Source organism: Manacus candei, unplaced genomic scaffold (genome assembly GCF_025592945.1).
Source record: "Manacus candei isolate 608988 ecotype Guabito, Panama unplaced genomic scaffold, ASM2559294v1 h1tg000029l, whole genome shotgun sequence".
Classification (NCBI taxonomy): domain Eukaryota; kingdom Metazoa; phylum Chordata; class Aves; order Passeriformes; family Pipridae; genus Manacus; species Manacus candei.
The window spans coordinates 3,033,834-3,057,512 of record NW_026138077.1 but is presented as its reverse complement, the minus strand read 5'-3'; the positions used below and the strand labels follow the sequence as shown (position 1 = coordinate 3,057,512).

Genomic DNA, 23,679 nt, shown 5'->3' with positions numbered 1-23,679 from the left:
TTTATACTTATATTTTATACACACACGTATGTTATATATACATGTATACTTATTTGTTTTAAGAAGCAAAAAAACCCTAGCAGATCCTGCTAGGAGTGATGAAGTGGCATTGTGGGATGCAGACACATGTCCCCAGTCTCAGTGGTCACTTCCCAGCCACCCTTGGTGCACAGATGTGCTCAGTTTGGGGATGCAACTGATGGAGGAAACACAATGCATGAGACAGGTTTACAGCAGTTGTCAGAGGAAAAGATAATACTAAACTGGTTTTCAAGTGGTAAGGGAATGGAAAACCACCAGAAAGTTGCCTCAATATGTACTTGTGGGAAAGAAATAAGGGGGGGGGGGAAGGAGGAAAAATGTGAATGCAACTGGGACAAGCCCCTGGGAGGGAAAAGGAAATAAAGGGATCGAGAGGGGGTGGAGGGGTAAAAGGGAAGAAAGACAATAGCAAAGAAGCAGAGAAAAGGGGAAAAAAAGAAAATATATGAGAGGGGTAAAAAAGAAAAAGATAGGAAAGGGGAGAAAAGGGGGGGAAAGGAGAATATAGAAAAGGGGAAGGAAAGGAAAAATATAAGGAAGGAGGGGAAAGGAAAGCATAGGAAAAGGAAAATAAAGGGGGTGGAAAAGGAAACTACTGGAGGGGGGGAACACACAATGAAAATAAAGGGGGGAAAAAAGCGAAACTATCAAGGCAAAAAACCCAAACATAACGGCAGGAAAAGGGTGTTTAATCTAAAAGAGAGGGATGTAGATCAGACATGAGGAAGAAATCCATCCCTGGAAGTGTCCAAGGCCAGGCTGGACGGGGCTTGGAGCAATCTGGGCTAGTGGAAGGTGTCCCTGTCCCTGGCAGGGAGGGCAGGATGGGATGGGCTTCAAGGCCCCTTCCAACCCAAACCGTTCCGTGACTCCATGGGAAAAAAAAAAAAAGAAAAAAAAAGAAAAAAGAAAAGGGGAAAAAAAGTGTGTGTGTTGGGGGGAACCTAAAACTCCCTTTGCTGCCCGTACAAGCCCCGAGGCCGCGCCGGGGAGGGATCGCGATCGCTCCCCCCGCACCGTCTCCGCGGTAACGGCGGGGCCTGACCCCGGAACGGCGCCGCGGGCGGCATCGGGCTCGGGCTCGGGCTCCGGCTTGGGGCTCGGGGTGGGTGCCCCTCTCGGGGGGTCGGGCTCGGGTTCCGGCTCTCGGGGTCGCTGCCCAGCATGTCCCAGGCGTGAGTACCGCGGGCCGCGGGGCCGGGAGGGGCGAACCCCGGGGGTGGGAGGGGGTAGGGACAGCAGCCCGAGCCCGGCGGGGCCGAGGGCAGGCAGAACCGGTTCTACCGGGGTCAGGCACCGAGGGGCGGGGGGATCCGGGACTCGTCCCCGGAGCGACCGCGACAACGGCAAAAGTAGGCAAATAGTATCTTAGAATCACAGAATCAGCTGGGTTGGAAGGGACCTTCGAGATCATCAAGTCCAATACTTGATCCAACCCCGCTGTGGTTCCCAGCCCATGGCACTGATGCCACATCCAGTCTCATCTTAAAAACCTCCAGGGACGGAGAATCCACCCCTTCCCTGGGCAGCCCATTCCAATGGCTGAGCACCCTCTCTCTGTAAAGAAATTCTTTCTAATGTCCAACCTAACCCTCCCCTGGCACAGCTGCAGACCCAGCCCTCTTGTCTTGCTGATGGTTGCCTGGGAAAAGAGACCAACCCCCCCTGGCTCCCCCCTCCTGTCAGGGAGTTGCAGAGAGTGAGGAGGTCTCCCCTGAGCCTCCTCTTCTCCAGGCTGAGCCCCCCCAGCTCCCTCAGCCTCTCCTCACAGCACTTGTGCTCCAGTCCCTTCCCCAGCCTCGTTGCTCTCCTCTGGCCCTGCTCCAGCCCCTCCATGTCCTTCCTGAGCTGAGGGCCCAGAACTGGACACAGCACTCCAGGGGTGGCCTCACCAGCGCTCAGTCCAGGGGAAGAATCACTGCCCTGGACCTCTTGGCCACACTGTTCCTGACACAGGTCAGTATGCCAGCAGTGTTATTCCCTTTGCACAGAGGGTTCCTCTCTTACAGACGGATTCGCACATGAGGCTTTTCTCCTCCCCTCGTGCTCTCAGCACAGTGCAAAGCTTCCCGAGTTTATTTGCGATAAGCAGACACTGAGGATGGGGCTGGATCAAAGTGCCTGCGAGGAGCCCTGCTCGTTCCTCTGGGAACATAACTCAGAGTCCAAGCCCCCATATTAAGCAGGAATTATTATTATTGCTGTGCTACAGTGCTGGGAGCTGAACTGTGAGCATCTCCCACAACATCATCCTCCAGCTCCAGCAGCATGGAGCCCTGGGCACAGCTCAGTTTGGGGAGGCTCTTATTCCCAGTTCTGAGCTGGATGTGGCTTGCTCAAGCTGAATAAGCAAAAGTACATTAGGAAAAAAAAAAACAAAACAGCTCAGGGGTTAATTTCTACCTCCTTCTGCTCCTCTCCTTCACATCTAAGCTCTGACCTGGTCAAACCTGACCATATCCAAAGTGCTGCCGAACCAGGTTGTGATCAAAGCCTCTCCTGGCTTCTTTCCCATGATCCTCCTACTCAGCATCAAAACCTCCTGTTTCTTTTGCTCAGTATCATCTTTCCAAACTCCCAACTCCTTGCTAGGTTAAAACCTCTCATACTTCCAGCCTCAGAACTAGAGTAGCTCTCCTTGTCACCTCCACCTTGGGTTTCATAGAATCATAAAGACTAGAAAAGACCTCTGAGATCATCAAGCCCAACCTTCAGCCAAATGCCACCACCATGCCCTCTAAACCACATTGTGGGATGCCATGTCTACTTGTTTTCTGAACACTTCCAGCTGTGGTGACTCCACCATCCTTGGCAGCAGCCTGTTCCAATGCTTAACCACTATTTTAGTGAAGATTTTTTTTCTAATATCCAATCTAACCTCCTCTGGCTCAACTTGAGGCCATTTCCCCTTGTCCCAGAGCTGGCTGCCTGGGAAAAGAGGCTGACCCCCCCCTCACCACAACCTCCTTCAGGTAGCTGCAGAGGGCAATGAGGTCTCCCCTGAGCCTCCTTTTCTCCTCTGACCCAGCCTCCTGCCTCAACGCATTTGCAGCCTCAGCCAAATACCACCACAAATTCCACTGCTTTCCAGCCCTGCAGCTTCCTTTTCCATGCTCCTTGGCTCAGGAGAGAAAGGTGAGGTGAAAGGAATAAAGAACATCCCCAAGGGTACAGCAGAGACTGTCTGAGGGCTGTGTCCAAGGACACACACCCACAGCACAGCTTTCAGCAGGCATAAGTGTGAGGAAAGCTCGGTCAGGTTCCTGGTGAATCCAGTGCAGGACTTGGCTTGTAACAGCACAAATCGTGCCTTACGCTACCATGGGGTCAGTTCAGGGAAGTTCACAAAGTAATGGATAGTTATCTAAATTGCACTGTTTAGAAGGGGGGGGGGGGGGAAGAGAAAGAAAAAAACCCACAAAAGTAGTGCTCAACCTCTTCCTGAAAGTTATCGCAGACTGTGTCATTCCTACAAAGTCTCTGAATCATGGCTGAGTGTAGCTGGAAAATACTTGTGATTCAACTGTTTTAACTCAGTTTAATTTCAATAGAGAGGGGGCTCTTTAGCGTTTCCTATTGCATTGCCAACACTGAACAGCAAATCTACATACATGTGATAAACATCTCACACCACATGACAAAAACATGTGTCCAGTTCTGCTTCTGAGCGAGGTGGTGGTGAGCGAGCTGGTAAGGGACCCCAGCTGGACATTGATGCTGCTTGGCTCAGTTTGCTGTAATCAGGCTGTAGCTGTGCACAGCACAGGATTTATGGCTGGGCTAACCCAGCCCTTCATAAACACAAGTCTGAGTTGTTTCTTAAGTAAGTTACCCAGGCTACTTTTACACAGTTGTATGTGGTGAGGTTTTCCTGGCTGTTACCATAAATCATAGAATTGTCTAGGTTGGAAAAACCCTCAAAGATCATTGAGTCCAACTGTTCCCACAGCACTGCCAAGGCCACCACTAACCCATGTCCCCAAGTGCCACATCCATGTGGCTTTTAAATCCCTCCAGGGATGGGGATTCCTGTACCAGAGACTGGCAACCCTTTCCATGAAGAAATACTTCTTAATATCCAGTCTGTCCTAGATCCTTCCAGTATCTAAAGGGGGTTTACCAGAAGACTGAGGAAGGACTTTTCACATAGGCATGGAGTGACAGGGCAAGGGGGAATGGCCTTAAGCAGGAGGGCAGGGCTAGACTGGAAATTAGGAAGGAATTATTCCCTGTTAGTGTGAAGAGGCCCTGGCACAGGTTGCCCAGAGAAGCTGTGGCTGCCCCATCCCTGGAAGTGTCAAGGGCAAGGCTGGACAGGGCTTGGAGCAACCTGGGCTAGTGGAAGGTGTCCCTGCCCATGGCTGTGGGTGGGACTGGATGAGCTTTAAGGTCCCTTCCAACCCAAACTATTCTGTGATTCTATAAACTTTCCCTGGCACAACTTGAGGCCATTTCCAAAGTATTTCAAATGCCATGTGACAAAATTATAACAGTCTTCCTAACACGAAGGCAGTGAAGCAAAGAGCTTCACAAAGAGCTTCACAAGGGGTTTGTGAGAAAGAACTTTGGTACTTCAGAAATGCAGATGCTGCACAGCACAAAGCTCTTTCTGAGCTGGAGTTCTGAGGCATGTTCAGCATCCTCAAGGCCCTGTGATTCTAACAGAGGTGTGGGCTAAAGCCCACAGCAGTGTTTAATTCCACTGCCTTATTAAGCTTTGTCTCGGGGCAGAGCCAGGATGCTCAGAGAGCACACAGCCACATTCTCTTTGGGTCAGTAACTCCAGCAGCCAGCCAAGGGAAAAGTCAGCATGTCCAGACATGCTTGGCATTTTCCAGGGATGGTCGCAGTGCCCAGGAGAGCACAGCCACTGGCTGTAGGGCGATTAAAAAGTGCTGGAATATCTCACTTCCTAAAGTACTCAGCCCTCAGCATTTGCATACAGATGTACCTTCTGCTCCAGACACTGAACACCAGATTTACATAGATGCTTTTGCATTTATGTTTTCCTGCTGTGTTTCCTCCTCTTTTAATGAATTTGTTTACCATCTCCTTGACCAGTAATTTCTTACTTTGCCCTGACAGTTCTAGTCCAGACAAGTTCAAAGCTGAGTCTTGGCACTGCTGCCATTCCTACCAGGTTTTAATCAGCTACAAGACATTTGCCACTGCCACCAAGGAGCTTTAAACAATCAAAGCACTTTAAAATTTAATCTCGTGTCACAAATAGAATTTATATTAATTCACTGGTTAAATATTGATCTAAGACAAGGTCTTTAGCATCTCCCCTTCTGCCTCCAACAGAAACAACCAAAGGAAGGCTCTGTGTTTTATGTTACATCCCTCAGCTAAAGAAAATTAAGGTGGAAAAAACCAAAATGTGAAAAAGTCAGTGCAACTTCCAATCCCCTGTCTCCCCCACTCTCCGTGGCTGCATTATGATGCACTTTCTTATGTTGTGATCACATCCTATTTTCTTCCCACAGGGCCCCAGCCTCGCTCAGCCATTGGGCTGTTGTTGAATATTTCTTTTTATCCCCTCATTCTGTGGCTGGCCCCGGGCCATATTCTTCGAATTCCATCCAAACACCACAATTATGAGCTTCCTCCTGGGCATTCCTGGGGTGTTCTCTCTCCTACATCTCCCAAGCAGTCACAGATCCATCTTCGCCCCTCCTTCCACCCCTGGTGAGCATTAGCACATCATCTTGGTTATGTTAAAGCAGGAAATCAGAGACAGGAGCAAACTGATCACAGCTAAGGCTTAAAGCTGCAGCTCCCTCCCCTGCTTACCTTCATCTTAATGAGCAGGTAGGGAAAGAACTCATGCATTACTTGGACAGTGTCTCCTTTGGGAACAAGCATTGTCAGTGGAAATATCCCAGCAGCACCTGTGCTAGGAAACAGTGGAAGAACAGGCCACAGTTATCAAGAAACTGAGTAGACTGTGTTAACTTTGAGCTGAAAGCCTCCTGCTCCTGGGCAGGGGCAGAGCAGCACCCAGACACAGCACTTGCCCTTTGTACATGGAATTGTAGGCAGCCAGACAGGTGATGGCTCTTTCCTTTTTTGGTGGAGGGGGGGGAGGGAGGAAGAAAAAAAAATAAAATTACACATCTAGGATGTTTAAAGCTGAAATAAACTTCATTGCCACACAGAGAAAAGTGTGTTATAGGAAAATGCTGCTTGGGATAGGACAGGATTGTCCTGCTCACCCCAGAGGGAAGGGCAGCCTCCAGCCCAGGCAGGAGCTGCAGCCTGTGGGACAGAAGGGCAGCCCTTGGAGCACTCAACAGCAAAGTTCAACCCAAAATTTAGACTTATTCACTTTGGCATGTCCTCCTGTAAGAGAACAGCCCTTTTCCCTGCCAGCCCCGGGAGTCTGGCTGGAGCAGGTGCCTCAGACCTGCCAAGGTGAGGTGCTGCTGCTGCTGCTCCATGAAGCTGCTCCCTCGCCTTCCCTGCAGTTTCCCATTACATTTCTGCCACACAAATCCTTTATCCCTTATTGTCCTTCTGTCATAGGACCCAAGACTGAAATTGGAGATGACAGAAGCACAGAGCTGTTCACGGTAACAATGCCAGCAGGCTGTGTGTTTTCCTCCTGTCACAACCAAAGCCTGCTGAGGTTTATCCTTTATTTTCCCTAAATGCTTCCAACTCTGTAAAACTTCATGGCTAGAGCAAGCATGCTTAAAAAGTCATCTGGCAGAGTTACATTCACCACCAGCTGAGAAGTTTGGCATAATTGTGAGACTAATCTTATTTAAGGAGCAAGGCAGGCTTAAACAGGCTCATGAGCCTGCACTGCTCTGAACTGCAGGCTAAAGGCTTTTAATTCAGGAATTAATTCAGACAACATTTCAGCCAATTTGGTTCATGTAGTCATAGAATATGCTGAATTGGAAGGGACCCATCAGAGTCACTGAGTCCAACTCCTGGCCCTGCACAGGACACCACAAGAATGCCACCACGTACCTGAGAGCATTGTCCAAACACTTGAAGTCACAGGTTGTGTCCTAAGGCCACACTGATCTGTTTCTGCCTGCACCTGTCCTCCTCCAAAAATGTTTGTCTATAATAAGACAAAAGAGAAAAGAGGGGTCTAGTCCTATAGTATTTTTAGCCCAGCAATCACCCTGCAATACCTGAGCAGGCTGTAGTGGGGAAACAGCTAACTGCTGGCCTGGATCAGCCAGTCTGTTTTTTAGACTAAGTCTGGTGTTTTTAGAAAGAGAGAAAGAAAAAGAAAAGCAGCAGCATTTGTACAAACCCCTTTTCCTCTAGGGGCCTCACTTTCCCCTCCCAACCTTTGTCTCTTGTTTCTTTATTTTACAGAGGCTGCAGGGCAGGGTTTCCCTCCCCAGTGTTTGCCCAGGGCTCAGCACAATGACTGACTTGTGTCTGGAGGGGACTCTGAGGACTGGCCCCTGCACACACTTCCTTGTCACTAGACCCCCATCTTGGTCCCCTCTGCTTCTCTGGGTGACTGCTGACTTGTCCTGCGTGGTGGTGGATAAGTGCTGGGCTCCCTGAGCCCTGCTGCACGTCCCCTTGCTCTCACAAACCCTGTGGTGCTTTCTCCAGTCCCTGTTGATGGCCCAGTACAGCCCAGTCTCATCTCCTGAGAAAGGAGAAACTCAGGTGGTTTGCAGTGGCAGCAGAGGTGCTTCAGAAATGTTTTAACACACACGATTTAGGGCTCATTTAATCACACAGGAGCTTCCAAATTAGGTGATGAGAGCTGGGCCAAATCAGAGTCAAATGTTTTCCCTTCTCTCTCTTAATAGATGCTCATCTCTCAGAATAAAAGTAGGGCCCATGCAGCACTACACTGCTACAGCATTAACGTGGCTGGCTGTGAAAGCAAGAGATATTCCTGTCCTCAGAGGACAGCCCAGAAAAAACAGGCATCAAAGCAGCCCACAGACAAATCCAGGGACAGACACAGCTTGGAGTGCAAACTGTGCCATGTCCTGGAATAGCAGAGACACTATTCCCTTTGGCAGCCAAAACACTTCAGGAGGGGGGTAAAGAAAAGCCACACAAAGGTGACCCCCACCGATGCCAGATTCTACTCTCAGCTCAAGAGCTGTCTGAGGGACAGTTTGCATGCTCAGCAGAAATCCTTCCAAGGTTTTTAAGCCTTAGAACCGGTTTAACACCAGTGAGCAAGCTCACCCCGGCTGCACTCAAAACCAGCACACTTGTCCAAGTGTAGGGAGAGATGGCTCAAGCAAACACGCAGAGTTAGAGGGCCCTGGAAAATTAAAACGAGGCAATATGTAACTTGGCAGGATTTTAAACACCTCTATAACTTGAACAGAAAAAAACATTGCTAAGTTTCGCTCTAAATGAGGAAGCTTTATTTTTTGAGCAATAAAAGTGAGATTCGAACTAGCAATCATGCTATGGCAAAAGAGACTTCTTAAACCTGTGCTTTGGGCTCTGTTTCCACATTGTGGGAGTGAAGAGAAGGACATAAGTGAGGAGTTAAAGCTTTGACCTTCCCTCCAAGCTGTAAGTCACCAGAAAGCACTCTGGGGGCTCTGGAGTTTAGTCACTTGATGTGTTTTTTCCACATCCCATTACAGTGTTGCTTATTTTCCCCATAACACCCCTATTTTGTAGTTGCTATGACAATTTGTAGCATTACTTACACTGCTATATGCATGGAAACATCTGGAGACAGCCTTCTTCTCCAGCATTTAATGACCTTATGCCTTGAGTAGGGAAGTTAGCTCAGTCCTGCTGGTTATCTGCACTAGTTAGATGCTCTAATCCCATCTAATTTGGATGCAATACCACTGGATACAGCTCACAAGCTGCTCATTACAGAACAGGAACGAGCCTACAAGATGAAGCAGTAACAGCAAATAAAGCCAGCACACTCAAGGCTGTGTTGTCCTCCCCCTTCAGTGTGTGGAAGCAATTTAGAGGGAGTTCACAACTTAATGCAAAGGGACACTGAGCAAATAGGCAAAAATTCAAATGGAGACTTGGGTCACACGTTGTCTGACTGCCAGGCAAGGAAAGGCAGCCCTTCTCCTTTGCTTTTAAGGCATAACCTTGAAGTTACTCCTCCTTACTCCTCTTGCACACGTTTGTCTCTAAAGCTGAAGGGTTCCTCTGGTTCACAGCAGCTCTGTCAAGTCCCTCAGGTATGGCTATAAACACCAAGTACACCTGATCCTTCAAACTAGTCCGGGAGAGCTCCTATTTGGGCACCAGTAAAACCTGAACTAAGTATTTTAAACCTGTTCTGGGAAGGGGAAACAAATAGCTCTGCATGCGTCCTCTAGGATTTTAATCAGGGTGAAGCAAAGAAACACTCAAATCACTTTTCTGCTTGCCCTGTCCTGTTATCAAGTGTCTGATGTCCCCATCACATTTTGAACACAAGTCCTATGGGGAGAGGCTGAGGGAGCTGGGGTTGTTTAGTCTGGAGAAGAGAAGGCTTAGAGGCGACCTCATCACTCTCTTCAACTACCTGAAGGGAGGTTATAGCCAGGCAGGGGCTGGTCTCTTCTCCCAGGCAACCAACAATAGGACAAGGGGACATGGGCTCAAGCTCTGTCAGGGGAGGTTTAGGTTAGATGTTAGGAAGAAATTCTTTACAGAGAGGGTTATCAGGCATTGGAACGGCCTACCCAGAGAGGTGGTGGATTCACCATCCCTAGAGGTTTTTAAAAAGAGATTGGACGTGGCCCTTAGTGCCATGATATAGTAATTGGAGTTGGATCAGGGGTTGGACTTGATGATCTTGGAGGTCTTTTCCAACCCAACCTATTCTATGATTCTATGCCTAACAAACTGCAGCCCTAGGGCCAGGTCCCTCCATGGTGTCAGTCACCCTGACCACAACAGGTACACAGGCCTATCCCAGCTGAAAATTTAGCACTTCCACATCAACCTTTTCCTTCAATACTTCATTTTCCAGCGGACCTGTCCTTTCTTTTGCCCTCATTTACACAAAACTGCTGCAAAAGCTACAATCATACCATAATATCCACAGTCTTAACATCTGACCCACAGCAACATGCTTGCAATCATCTCAGTGCTTGTCTGCTAAAGAAATGCTTTATGGAAGCAATTACATTCTATCTGTAGTGCCTTATGTTAATGCCCTCCTGGCCCCCTCCTCCCTCCACAGCTCATTCAAAATATAAAAAGAGACTGGATATTTGCTGGCTCAGCAGGAGGAACCACTTGACATTCCTCAGTCAGAGGAGGCAGAAAGGGAGATGATTGTAAATGGGAGCGGACAGTGGCGGGGTCGGTTCTTGGCACAGTTGGCTCTCTGCAATAACCTGCCTGGGAAACACTCCAGCTCATGGATACCCGTGGCTCGTAAATCAGCTGGGTGGCTGTGGGGACAACCCACAGGGCTGGGCCCCCCCAAAGGTTTATGACCTCCCCACTGTCTGTGAGAAGTCACAGCAAAGTACGCACGACACCACGCTGTTTCCTCCTGTGTGGAAAACCTCGCGCACCAACACACATCCTCCTGTATCCTGGCTCCAGAGGAAGCGTTCAGAACTCCCATGGATCACCCAGCAGAGCTCCCACCTACTGCTGGCCTTGTTTGTGCCTATCTTTTTCACTCTGCTGGGTTTATTCTGCTTATCTCCTGCACCTGGGTTAATTACTGCAATTGAGTGATACGGGTGGTGCAATAGGATGTAAGTGAAATGGGAAAAAAGGAAGGGGAAAGACCTGGGTGGGCTGCAGAAGCTTTAGGAGAAGCAAGACCAGCTGCATCCTGCAGAAACCCAGATCAGCTGAAGAGCATAACAGACACTTTACAAAGTTAATGGTGCAAATTCAATAGCAGGGTTCAGGTTATTGGTGTTTTGCCAACTGCTGCGGGTAGTCCCAACAGCCCTGTCAGAATCCAGGATGTGCAGAACACCCCACACTCATGGGCTGGAGTCTGTCCTGTCCATCCCACAGGTCCCTCTTGCAGCACAAGCCTCAGGTCATTCTGTACACTGCGATTGGGAATGATAAGATCAGCTGACAGAAGTCCAACTTAGGCATTTACTAGGAAGCACAAGCAATTTTAACAGCTGGCCAGCTTTCCAGGCAGAATTAACACACCAGCACCCCTCAGAGCAGCACGAGGTCTGCTCTGAAAGCTCATCTAATAAAGGCAGGGGCTTCTACTGTCCTCATCCTTTTTTTGAGAAGCTCTAGGAACAGCAAGTGATAACTTGGTTAAGCACATGCATGGGTCTAGATTGCGCCACTGAGGTCAACGGCCTTTGTTGCTAGGACTAACAAACAACAGTCAGTTTTCCCTGTTCCCATTTCCACTGTTTTCCCCTCCTCCAGCATGATTGAACTGGTTTTCTCCCAACATAACTGATTCTCAGTGCAGAAGGAATTTCTTAGCTCTGCTACGAGAGAAGCCTTTTCAAAGATGTAAGATTTTTAACACCTATCACACCCAAGAGTCTCCACCTGGCAAAGAGAGGTTACAAAGGAGAGCAGGACCTAAAAGTGTCATCCGTACACAACAGGTGATAGCACCTTTCCATGACAGTCCTGCTCTTTGAGCCCTTCTCTGAATAAAAGCCTCAGTGCCCAGAGGCCACTTCTTACACCTTTAGGTTGATTTCCCAGGATATTCTGCACTGATCTCCTTTTCTCACAAAAAGCCACTGACAGACAGTCCACACTCACATCAGAGCTCCACCTATTCCCACCAAAACTACCAAGTGAACAGCATCGTTGCCCTCTGGATATGAAGATGGTCTTAGGAGACATCTTTCATGCCACATAATCCTGTAGCCACTGGACCAGATGTTAAGCAATTGCTTGGAGAGCAACAGTTGCTACCATAGAAATAAATCAAATTATTTTCCTCATTTGAATATTTGAAATAATACCCACACCTCTGCTCTAGCATTGGCACCAACCCCATCCTAACCCTGCAGTTAACTGCAATCAACCACTGCAGAAAGGCAGAACAGCAACACAAACTTTAGAAACATCAATTGGTCCTCATCCCAAACATGCAGAGGCCTCCAATAGACCTTCCCCATTAAAGGGCTTTGGGGGAGACATCTTTTCTATTAAACATCTTCTCAATTAGCACCACTGAATAAAACCCTGGCACTGTTGGGGGTTGTAACTTCAAGCATTTGAAGGATGCTTCAAGCGTGTTAAGCATGAAGTTGAAAAGCTTTTAAGCTTTCTTCAGTAAAAAGAGAAACTTTTGCTAATGGTTTTTCAAATATTTTGTAGTTAAAAATCTCTTTATAAATGTAATGTCTCACGTTTCCAGGTTTGTTTTTTTGAGAACTCCACACATACAGAGCCCTGGCACTGTCGTGTGCTAACTCTTGCTTTCATGTCAGGCTAACACGGTCTCCTCTTTTCAACCAGCACTTACTGTAAGATGTGGGCAGACGCCCAGAAAGACCTGGACATCCTGCTCCAGAAAGAGAGGGAAGAGTTCTTGCAGCCAGAGACGAACCTCGGGAAGGTGTCCAAGATGTTGGCCACGTCCTACATCCAGTACATGGAAATCTTCCGTAGCCTGGCGGCCGCCTACGACCACCTCATCCACCGGCAGAAGCGCGCGGCAATCCGGCCGGTGCTGGACGGCGTCATGGGCCGCATCCTGGAGATTAAAATGGAGATGGTGAAGCTGGACAACTCCGAGTGCCAGTACCTGGATGACATCCTGATGGAGCTAAATCGCCCCCTGGTAGGTCTGCCTCTCTTGTGAGGCTCAATCCTGCAGGCCTGGGACACTTCCAGGGATGGGGCAGCGGCAGCTTCTCTGGGCTCCCCACCCTCACAGCCAAGAATTCCTTCCCAATATCCCATCTAACCCTGCCCTCTGGCAGGATTAACTTTGACTGCTTTACTGGTGGTGTCAGTAGCTTGACTCTGACAGATTTTCATGTGGGATTACACAGAAAATAGGAACTGTTGAGTAAGGTACAGTCCACCTCAGTCTGCCCTTTGTGTCACAGTGAAATCAGCCTGGCCAGGCCTCTTCCAGAGGTCACAGGCGATGCTGAGACTTGCACAGACAAGTCTAGTGAAACATTTGAGACAAATCTCTGACTGTAAAGGAGGCAGGAGCCGGGAGCATGTTCAGTGCCCCGGGTCGAGGAGCGCCTGATGGAGGAGCAGCCCTGGACAGCCCACGAACACGAGTATGACAGTGAGGCAAAGTGCTGGAGCTGTGCTCTGAAAGCAGGAGGAGAAATCAGCTGGCAAAGGTGGCTCCTTCTCTCGCAGACAGCTCCATCTATTGTCACATTCAGGTACCACTGCTCTGTTAAAACCAGCTCAAATTCCTGCTTTTTTCCGCCGTCCCAGTTCTGAGATGAGTTGCCTGATATCATTACATTTTCTGAGATTTGCAAACATGTTTCTTTTTGCCACTCCACACTGTAAATTTAGGATGGGAATCACAATGAATTTTAACCAGCTCTACCTTCTGCTTTAATCACTATTTTAAACTGTTTTCAACTATGAGAGAATATAAACATCTCTGGGGAAACTAATCCTTCAGATCATGTTTTGAAATCCTTAAGGATTGCTGTTTTCATGACTTAGCAGTAAATCCACCTGCAGCAAAATATTGGCAAGTCTGAAAAGTCTTGCCTGACACCCACTAAAAAACAAGCATAAATTCAAATTCCTGCACCACACCTTAATTTTAAGAAGGCATAACATACCTACCTACCACAAAAGAAAAGATTTAAGGGTTTTTTTTCAAAGAAAATGTATTTTGCAGTCGATAGGAATACAGATTGATGTTTTTTATAAAAGGTTCACATATTCTTGGTAACAGAACAAAATTACTTGACAAATAACTCCTGTTTCTCAAAGAATCTCAAGGGTATGTCTAGTCCTTCTTTTCCCTGTATTATCGTGGGCTAAAATCCAGCGTAATTGTAGGCAGAGAACACAACAGAATTGTCTCACTTTATATCTTATGTGATATTGCATACTTTGTGCTATGTCACTGTAAGGCCAAGCTTCATATTTCTCCAGTTCTGTACCTCGTGTATTTTGTACAGTTGCCTTCCAACATCCAGTCACTCCATTTCCTGGGCTAATTGTGAAGGTATTTGGATCCGCAAATCCCCGTGTGGAGCCAGGAGTGGCTAAAAAGCTGCAAATTTGACTTCGGGATAAACATCCCAAGCCTATCTTTTCAATGCTGGGCCCCAAAGAGAGATTATGAAGAGAAGCAGGCTCCTTTCAGCCCCAGCATTATGGCTTTGATCTCGTCTTTACAGTCAGTAAAAGTCAGTCCAGAATTACTTGTAGTTAAAGGCCAGGTTAGACATCAGAGATACCTGTCAGCCCTACGTGAGGGTGTCCAGACAAACCCCTTGATTTCTTACACCTCAAAATGGCCAGATTTGTAAATCTACCCACAGTGGTTTGCACTCAAAGTACAACGTATAATCATTTCCATCAACTATCAAGGGTGTTGGAAGGTGCAAACAGGGAGCTTAGCAAGACAAATGTTTAGAAACTGTAGCTGATCAGACCTCTGCATTGATAAAATCATCAGGGATAAACACAGTCCCACTTGGAAGCTTTGTTAGGCTCTGCCCTGGTCTGCACAGTGTGTTGCTGAGGGAATTAGTAATGAATCTGGGAATTGGTAGTTCACAGGGGCAGTTTTCCTTGGCCACAGCCTTCCCCACATATTCTGGAAGTTGGAAGGCCTTGGGGCTCACAAGCAGCCCGTTCACCATGTGCCTGGGTCAAGGCAGAAGTGCTTTTCTCCTCCCTGTCCACACCACAGCTGGCACTGAGGCTACAAGGATCAACTCAAAGGTCTCCCTGAGCAGGTTAGAGCCCACCAGTTTCCACAGCAGACAGATCAGGGAGAACTGATAGCTCAGCACCAGGTCTTGTACCTGTCCTGGGCTCCACAAGTACCTGGGGACAAACTACTGCATAATTTGACTGTGCAACTCCTCCTGAGTAGCACGACAGGGTAACTCCTGCCTATATCCCCCATCCCTCCTTCTGGGCAAATCATTTGCTTGAAGAATTCCTGAAAAAGAATATAGGGAACATGGACCAGTATGAACCAGACCTATGAAGACATGTTCCCCCTTCAAGAAATATACTTGCCAGTAGCTGTTCTTGAAGAGTTATCCCTAGTCTTCAATATGATACAAGGAACAGGTTGTGTCACTCTGCAGCATCTTAACTTTTAGGGAACTTTTTGTCTGCTTCTCTGTGTCTTTTGTCATTTCTCAGCAACTGTACAGGAGAAGAATCAGAAAAAATGTAAATCAGTAACATCTTTTTTAAGATGGAATCTAGTAAAGACAGGCTCTTCTAGTCATGCCTCATTTTAAGAAGTGAATGAGATATCTCAGTCACAGACAGTGACAGATTGTTGACAGGTCAAAATACCTGTAGACAAAAAGAATTAGGCTCTGGTTCCTTGTAATGGTTAAAAAAGTGCAAGAGAATGGATCTATTTTTCATGTTGATTAAAACAAGAAGTGGGATGATCACACAACCAGAGCTATTCAGTTTGGTGGAAATCATGTTTAAATTTCCGGCAACCCTGCCAAATATTTTAGCAATTTGATAATATAATTGAGCCATTATAAAAAGAAATATTTTTGGGCTCACATGGTTCAGAAACCAGGTTGATTTATTTGTTTTTGTTGAATTAGGCCTTAAGTAATTGCAAAGTAACAGCAGCTGTTACAGAGGTCAAATTCCCCAACGCTCAACAGTCTCTGTTCTATTTAATTGCTTTGTAAAGGTGTTCAGTTAATCAGTAATGTGATTTAAATGCAGCTCTAAAAAGGTATCTCCTGCCTTTCTTCTTTTTCTAGGAAGACATAGAAATACCCATCCCAAAGTATTTCATTGAAGAAAATCTGGAAGTTCTGCAGCAGAGGGAGAAAACCCTTGATGAGATTTTGCTGAATGCTGGTTTGCAAGAGCAGGTAAATGTATCCCATACCTACACATCATACTTAATTTGTTTAGTTTATAGCCACACGTGTCTGAACACATGAGCCACTGGAGTGAGAAGTACTTTTATAGCAGTTAGGAAGTAATAGTCTGTTTACAGATAAGGCACCAACAGAAAGTAACACCAGATTTTCCTGTCTAACAATATCCAGTCACATCCCGAGTCTGGTTAAGACTGAAATCATTCTGCTCTGCTTTGTGTGTGAGAGTGTCAGAGAAAGGGCAGCACTTTGGCCAAGTTTAGTAGGTGCTTTATTTGTCTAGCTAACCCTCATCATGTAATTAGTCCTACTGAAATCAGGCTGGCCTTAAGCTTTCCTGAACCAGGACTCCTGACTGGAGCGGGCAGAACTGGGAGTTCAGGTCAGCACAGCTGTTGGCATTCGGCTGTTTACAACCCTGAACAGGGAGTGCAGTTTCTGCCGTGCAGCCACAGAGCTGCAGCTGCTGGGAGGAGTAGAAAATTGAGTTTTGGCAGAGCAAAAGTGATTACAGAGAAGTACACGAGTGCTCCAGTGAAGGCTGGTCTGGATTTGATATACTTCTGACCTTTTGGAAATGGTATGTTGCCTATGAGCAGGTCCTGCTGATCCCTTGAAATAAACATGCCTGGACAACCTGGATTCGTGGATATGACAGCCATAAGAGACAGTCCTGATGGACCACTTAGTCAAACTGCTGCACTCCCCACCAGTGAATTCTCCACCAGAGATTGTGTGTGTTGGTTCCATAAAATAAAGGAGGGAAAGTTCCCAGGGCTAGAAACAGCCCCAGTCAGACAGAGCCTGCAGAGACAGAGCACAGATGCTTTACTGGGCAGCTGCAGCCCCCCTGGCCTCCCCAGGAGAGCTCTGCTCTTCTGGCACTCTGGTGTTGGTTTGAGGAGATCCTGTTTTGGCACATTATATCCTGGAGCCTTTTAGTTTCCCACAGTTTTGCTCTTGCCCCTGTTCAACGTGGCATCCATCATAGATAATGCTGTCTAGTGTGCAACCAGCTCACCTGGGAGCACCACGCTCTAGCAGGATCCAGGTCTCCCATGCCAGGCTGCCACAGAGGCAGAGGAATCAATAAACATGAATAAAATCATCTCCCACAGTGTGAATGCAGTGCCTGTGCTGCACTTCCAGCTCAGTGACCGCTGGGATTGCTAGAGGGTTGTCAGCACTCCTGCACACAGCCTTGGACACTCAGGAAATCCTCACTGCTGTGCAACAGGCCATGGAATTCTCCAGTGTCTGTGGCACTGCTGTTACAGGCAGTCCACCATAAATCAAAAACAGTGGAGTGAATCTGAGCAATCTGCTCTGCACGTCATTTGTCCCTCTGTGTAATCCTGTCGTAGAAAGGCCTGCTGAAAGCAGTAAGTGCCACACAATATGTGTAGAAGGATTAAATGTGAACTGTCTCCAGCTGTAACAGCAAGAAAGGACACTAATTCAGCTTTTCCATGGAGAGCATCAGAGTTCTCAGGAGTGAGAAAGGGGAGTCTGTCTCTCCACCTGCACTGCTCTGCTCTGTTTTTCCCCAAGCCTCTTCTGCCTGGGCTAGGCTGACTCAGAACAGCCTCTCCTTCCAGTCAGGAAAACAACTGCAGTCCCAGCAGCACATCCAGAAACACATCCCTTCAGAAAATCAAAGGAAAACATTGCACAGCCTAAGAAAAGCACCTTTTAGTAGGACCAAACCCCGTGGTTCTTTATGTCATTTTTCTCAGATGGCCAAAGTTCAGCAGGAGCTACGAGCCATGCAGAGCCATTGTGGCTTCCCACTGTAGCATCAGGTTTTCCTCATCACACATCAACACACCAGGCTCACTTGCTCCTCAAGATCCTCAGAAATACACCTCTCACAAGATGTCAAACTTCCAAGACATTGCAAGGTAGCCCTGAGACAGGAGCGTCTGCAGTTTGTGACAGGGTATTTTCATCTTAGAAAGTTTCTACAAGTAGTTCATTCACTGTTTCATTTGCTAATTGAGGTAGGCAATTAACAAAACTTACAACTCTCTTACTTTTCTTTGTTCCTTCCTTTTTGGCTGTGTTGTTGAAGAAACCTGTCGAGGCCATGACACTTCCAGAGGCCATCAAGTTGATCCAGGTGGCAGAACGGGCTCGCCAGGGCCGCAGTCGAGCGAGGTTCATGAAGAAAATTTTCCTGGAAGAGAAAAGAACAACTAAACAAGAGGAGCAGACGGGTCGGAGTCCAGATGATGCTGCCACTTGCATTCAAAAGGTGAATTTTAATTTAACAACTATTCTGGCAAACCCAAATGACAATGTTCTGTTCAGAAGAACAGTTGTAGACAAGCAGAGCTCAGAGGATGGGAAGTGTTCTGCAATTACCACTTTTAGGGTATCCAGCAAGCTAAAATACATCACTTAAACAACTTAACAAAATGAGATAGGGCCCTAGATGTGAGGTCAGTGGAAACAGTCCTGCACTGGCAATGCAGGATGACTTTATAACCTACCTGTTGTTTTTCCATTCTGATTTTTATGACCTCAGTTGCTCTTTCTGGCCTCCCCTTGGAATTCAGTGCATCTCAGAATTCATGCCTTTTCTTGTGATCTCCGGGGAAGAAGTCCATTCCATATCTTGAAAAGATGACAAAGGGAGATCAGTAATAAATTCCAGAAAGAGTCCTTACACATCAATAATTCGGGCAATTCAGCTTGATGAGAACAAGAGCTCAGTCGAAATATTAAGTCTGAACACTTGATGAAACCATGATAGTGTTTTGTTTAGAAGCAAGATATACCAGTGTGAGGGATAACAAACCTCAGAACTTGTTAAAAAAATATCAGATGGCAACCTGTTAAAGAGCAATAGTTTCAGTTGTATATTGTGCCTTTCCTTCCTCTATTTGTTTTTTCCTGTGCCTGCCCCAGTAAAGGAAGCTGTAGCAAGGCCCATTTATCTCATTAGAGCTTTGTTTACAATTCAGGTTTGGCGTGGATATGTCCAGCGCAAGAGAACAGAGAAGATGAGAGAAGAGGAAATGATATTCCTGGGGATCGTAAGTGGTGCTGCCTAGAGAATAGAAAATGCCACCCTCTGTTTGTTCTTCAGACTTTCCAAATTCAGCACAAGATGGGAAATTAATTTCTAAGATTCTTTCTGTTTTAAAAGGAGTCTCTAAGGAATAGAGAACTAAACTGGAATGATAGATGGCACAGGAGTAGCACAATTTGTCTTATGCTGAATGGTTTTGTGCTGTCTATACATGGCCCAATGTGTGTGGCAGATGTGGAAACAGGCTGGGTAGAATGTGCCCCAGCTTTGAGGGAATTTGACCCAGGCATGATAGAGCAAGGAAATTTTATTAATCAACTTCTCAGTCGTGACTTCAATGCACGTGAGCTGCCTTATTTCTGGAGCAGAATTCACGGAGTCCTTAAGGTTGGAAAAGCCCTCTAAGATCATCAAGTCCAACTCTTAACCCAGCACTGCCAAGGCCACCACTCACCCATGTCCCCAAGTGCCACATCCACATGGATTTTAAGTCCCTCCAGGGATGGAGACTCCACCACTGCCCTGGGCAGCTGTGCCAGGGCTGGACAGCCCTTTCAGTGAAGAAATTTTTCCTGATATCCCATCTAATTAAAGCAGCAGTCTTCTTATCCCACCCCTTTGCAAGTCACTGAATGTGTATGTCAAGAATAGGGAAGAGAAACATTAAAACTGGCATATTAATACATCAATATTTCTCTAAGTCCATATAAAAATAATCAAAATATTCCTCCCATCATACTGCAGAAGCACAGGGAACAGCTGTCCGTGGTCAGTTACATTGCACAGAGTGAAAAAAAAAAAAAACAAACAACAAAGCACACTTTCCAGAAGGAACCTGTTCCTTCCCCAGTTCTACAGCTCTTAAATGATTAATTTATAATTAACTTATAAACTGGTAGTTTAATTTTGAATTCAAACATGCTTTCTTCTTCTCCCAGACAATTTGGGTGATTTTCTTGCCCAGCAATGGAATTACCCTTGGCTACCTTATAGGGTTATGAAAACTGATTGTGCCTATAGCAAAGATCTCCCAACAGTTAGGAGTAACCTTAAAATGTTACCTTTAGAAAGTAAAATATACATTTTCCTAAGGTTTGCCATGTTAAATACACATAGCACCTTATGGATTATTGCCTTTAATATCTGCTGGTCATTAACAGTAAACATGGCTAAACAGAGCAACGGGGCCCAGTTCCGCCTCTGCTTAAGATAAAATTCCCAGAGATTTTTAACTGGAGCAGACCTAATGGTGAATACTTGGGATGTGCTGAAAATGAGTTAGAAATTACACCCTTTGAAAAACGAACGATTGTTTCCTATCAAATCCCATGACAGTTTCTGTTGAGTCTTAGGAAGGAAATCTAAACCTGGCATCAGATATTGGAGGGTTCACAGCCAAGCCCTTGTTTCATGGTGGCCAGTGGTGGGAGTAACTGATAACTGAGATGTGAACAGCCAGTTTATGGGGAGCATAACATAATCTATATGATCATGGGGAAGGAGGGAATTAAAACCAAACACATCTAGTGTGTTCATTTCCTGACTTCCATTTAGGAGCAAGAGAATTGATGTTTGCTACTCTGCACTCTGACTCATTGCTCTTTATCCAGTATATAATCAAAGGATGTAGGGAAAAAATGGATACCTCTACATAAAATAAAAAAATCTGTTCATCTCTCTAGTGTTTTTATATTTCCCTGCACTTTTCATGCTGCATTCCCTTCCTTAGGCTCCAAAGGAAGTGAGTGGCAAGCGGACAGTGGTTCCCACTGATAGATAGGCAGTGAGCTCCAAAGGTCAAGTCCCTTTGATGTATGGTCACGTCAGACCTCTGAAAAATGACCACAGATCTTCATGTGTAAATATGTTGAATTTGCTTTTCTAATGCTGCACGACTTAGATAAATTAGAAGACCCAGCCATCCATTACCCCAAGTCCATCCCAAAGGAGACTTGACTTTTGTTGCAATAAATATAATTTCTCTTACAATTAGGGCTTTTCTAAAAATGTCTGTGTTACTTTCAGATAAAAACTGCTTTGCAAAAAGAGCTGGTCCATTTGAAGTTCTGAATAATGATTTCTGGGAAAATTCAATTTTGTTGGCCTAAAAAATAGGAAAATAGGTGTAAAACCCAAGAATTGTCCAGTCTTTTGCTTAATTCAGTATTATTTTCTTTACTGTCTATTTGGTTCACAAAAATTTATGTATCTTTTCTGGAATTTGATTCTATTTCATCTTCAGCTTGATGACAGAGTACAAGCCTATGTTCCAGAGATTTTTCTTGGCTCTAAAGTAAAGCCTCATTATTATTATTATTATTTATTAAAGCGTAATTGCAGAAACAGCACGATTCCCTCAGCACATGTTTTTCTAAACCTCCGATAAATCACACTTTGATATACCAGTTTAATTTGTGAAGAGCAGTGAGCCTCCTAAGAGCACATATATCTTGATAACTGTATCCTGACCTGTCTCCTGATCTTCCCTACATTCCTGCCATGGTGCTGTTTACTGCCAGCTCCACACGACCACCAGAACCACTGCTCCAGGCACAGGTCTGTGTCACAGCCACACTGACCACGCTGATGGGGCAAGAAAACACATTAAGCTGTCTGAAAGCACACACGTGATGTCTGAACAAACCTACGCTTCCTTGCCCTATTGTACCATTACGGCTCAATTTAACTTACTATTTCTGCAGTTCTTAAACTGGCATGTACTTTCACGGGTCTGCTTCTGGAATTTATAAATTCCCTGTCACCAAACACCCCGTTTAGAGCTTGTTAGGATTGTTTAATTTTGCTGCAGAGCAAGCTACTTATCAGCCTGGTGTAACTGGATGTGTGAACTGGTTTTTGGCAACTGCTTTGTCTCAGGGTAGTGCAGAACAGCCTGAGCCTGATAATGGATCCACACTCGTCTCTCTCCCTGCAGGACTCTCCTGACAGGGCAGACCCTGCAGGAAGTTATACTTATAATCTCAGAACACAGGCTACTGCAAAGAGGAAAGGCTGGTTTTAGCATAAAATGTTAGGATAAACAGTTTGCCATCAGACTGATTTATGACAGGGTAGGAGGATGTAGGAGACCAGAGGAACAGTTGGCTGGATCGAAACAACCAGGTGGGAAAAGAACATGAGCCCAGGTGTGCCCAGGAGGCCAAGAGACCGAGGGCACCTGGCCTGGATCAGGAATAAGGTGGCAGCAGGACCAGGGCAGTGATTCTCCCTCTGTGCTGGGCACTGGTGAGGTCACACCTCAAGCACTGTGTCCAGTTCTGGGCCCGTCCATTCAGGAAGGACATTGAGGGGCTGGAGTGTGTCCAGAGAAGGGAATGGAGCTGGAAAAGGGTTTGAGACACAGTGGACCAGGACAGATAAAAGGACAGTGACACATGTGATGTTTGGCACACTCCTCTTCCCTGCATTTAAAAGCTGCTGGATCCTGGGGTGATGACTGTCTACCTTCCTCTTTCCTTTTCCCTTCTCTTTCTTCCCCTGCCTTTTTGTTCTCAAAATACACTGTAAGCCAGACCAAGAAATTCCAGTCAATGCCTTGTTAAGTGCCTTGTGTCTGGATAAGCTAAAGTTTGCCAAGTGCCTTATTCTATTGCAATGTTCTAAAGTTTGAAAGTAAAAGTTATTACTGAACCCCCTGAGAATTTTGTTGTTTCTGCACTGCCTAGAGTAAATCAAACTCCTTTCCCCTAAACCCACTGAATGGGCTGGGGAGCTGAGGAAGCAAGAACACAAAAAGACAAGTCTCTCTCTCCCACCTGCACTGCTCTGCTCTGTTTTTCCCCAAGCCTCTTCTGCCTGGGTTGGGCTGACTCAGAACAAACTCTCCTTCCAGTCAGGAAAACAACTGCAGTCCCAGCAGCACATCCAGAAACACATCCCTTCAGAAAATCAAAGGAAAACATTGCACAGCCTAAGAAAAGCACCTTTTAGTAGGACCAAGCCCCGTGGTTTTTTATGTCATTTTTCTCAGATGGCCAAAGTTCAGCAGGATCTATGAGCCATGCAGAGCCATCGTGACTTCCCACTGTAGCATCAGGTTTTCCTCATCACACATCAACACACCAGGCTCACTTGCTCCTCAAGATCCTCAGAAATACACCTCTCACAAAATATCAGACTTCCAAAGATACTGCAACACCAAACAAGCCCCAGCTGAGGGACCAGACCTGCTTTTGCAGCTTTGAGGCAGGAGTTCCCCCAAGGCCTGGATATCCCCTTGCTCATGTTTTCACTTGATGAGCACAAGTGATCAATCCCAGCAGAGCCAAGTTTAAATGCTTAAACAATTCATAAGACTGAGTCCTGTGTGCTCTGGACATGCACACATGGAAGCAAACACCTTCTTGTCTCACAGGTACCTCTGGATTTACAGTTACACAGCTCACAATGTGCTATGCCCTAAAACCAGCCCTTCCCAAAAACTTAGTGGTGCGACACACGCTGTTCTGTGATTTTCTTATGTGGTATTTCCACCATCCTTCCTTCCTCTATATTCAAGGCCAGGTTGGACAGGGCTTGGAGCAACCTGGGCTAGTGGAAGGTGTCCCTGCCCATGACAGGGAGTGGGACTGGGTGAGCTTTAAGGTCCTTTCCAACCCAAACCATTCCATGATTCTA

General features: G+C 46.4%; 1 protein-coding gene across 1 annotated transcript in view; it reads left to right on the top strand.

Annotated features, from left to right (window-relative positions):
• Positions 1-926: 926 nt before the first annotated feature.
• IQCA1 (IQ motif containing with AAA domain 1) overlaps positions 927-23,679 on the top strand; it is a 106,714-nt gene continuing 83,961 nt past the window's right edge. The window contains exons 1-5 of the mRNA XM_051791132.1: positions 927-1,217; positions 12,433-12,757; positions 15,885-15,998; positions 18,079-18,261; positions 18,974-19,045. Of these exons, the coding sequence (XP_051647092.1) occupies positions 1,207-1,217; positions 12,433-12,757; positions 15,885-15,998; positions 18,079-18,261; positions 18,974-19,045 (705 nt within the window). The 5' untranslated portion in view covers positions 927-1,206. The remainder of the gene's footprint in view (positions 1,218-12,432; positions 12,758-15,884; positions 15,999-18,078; positions 18,262-18,973; positions 19,046-23,679) is intronic.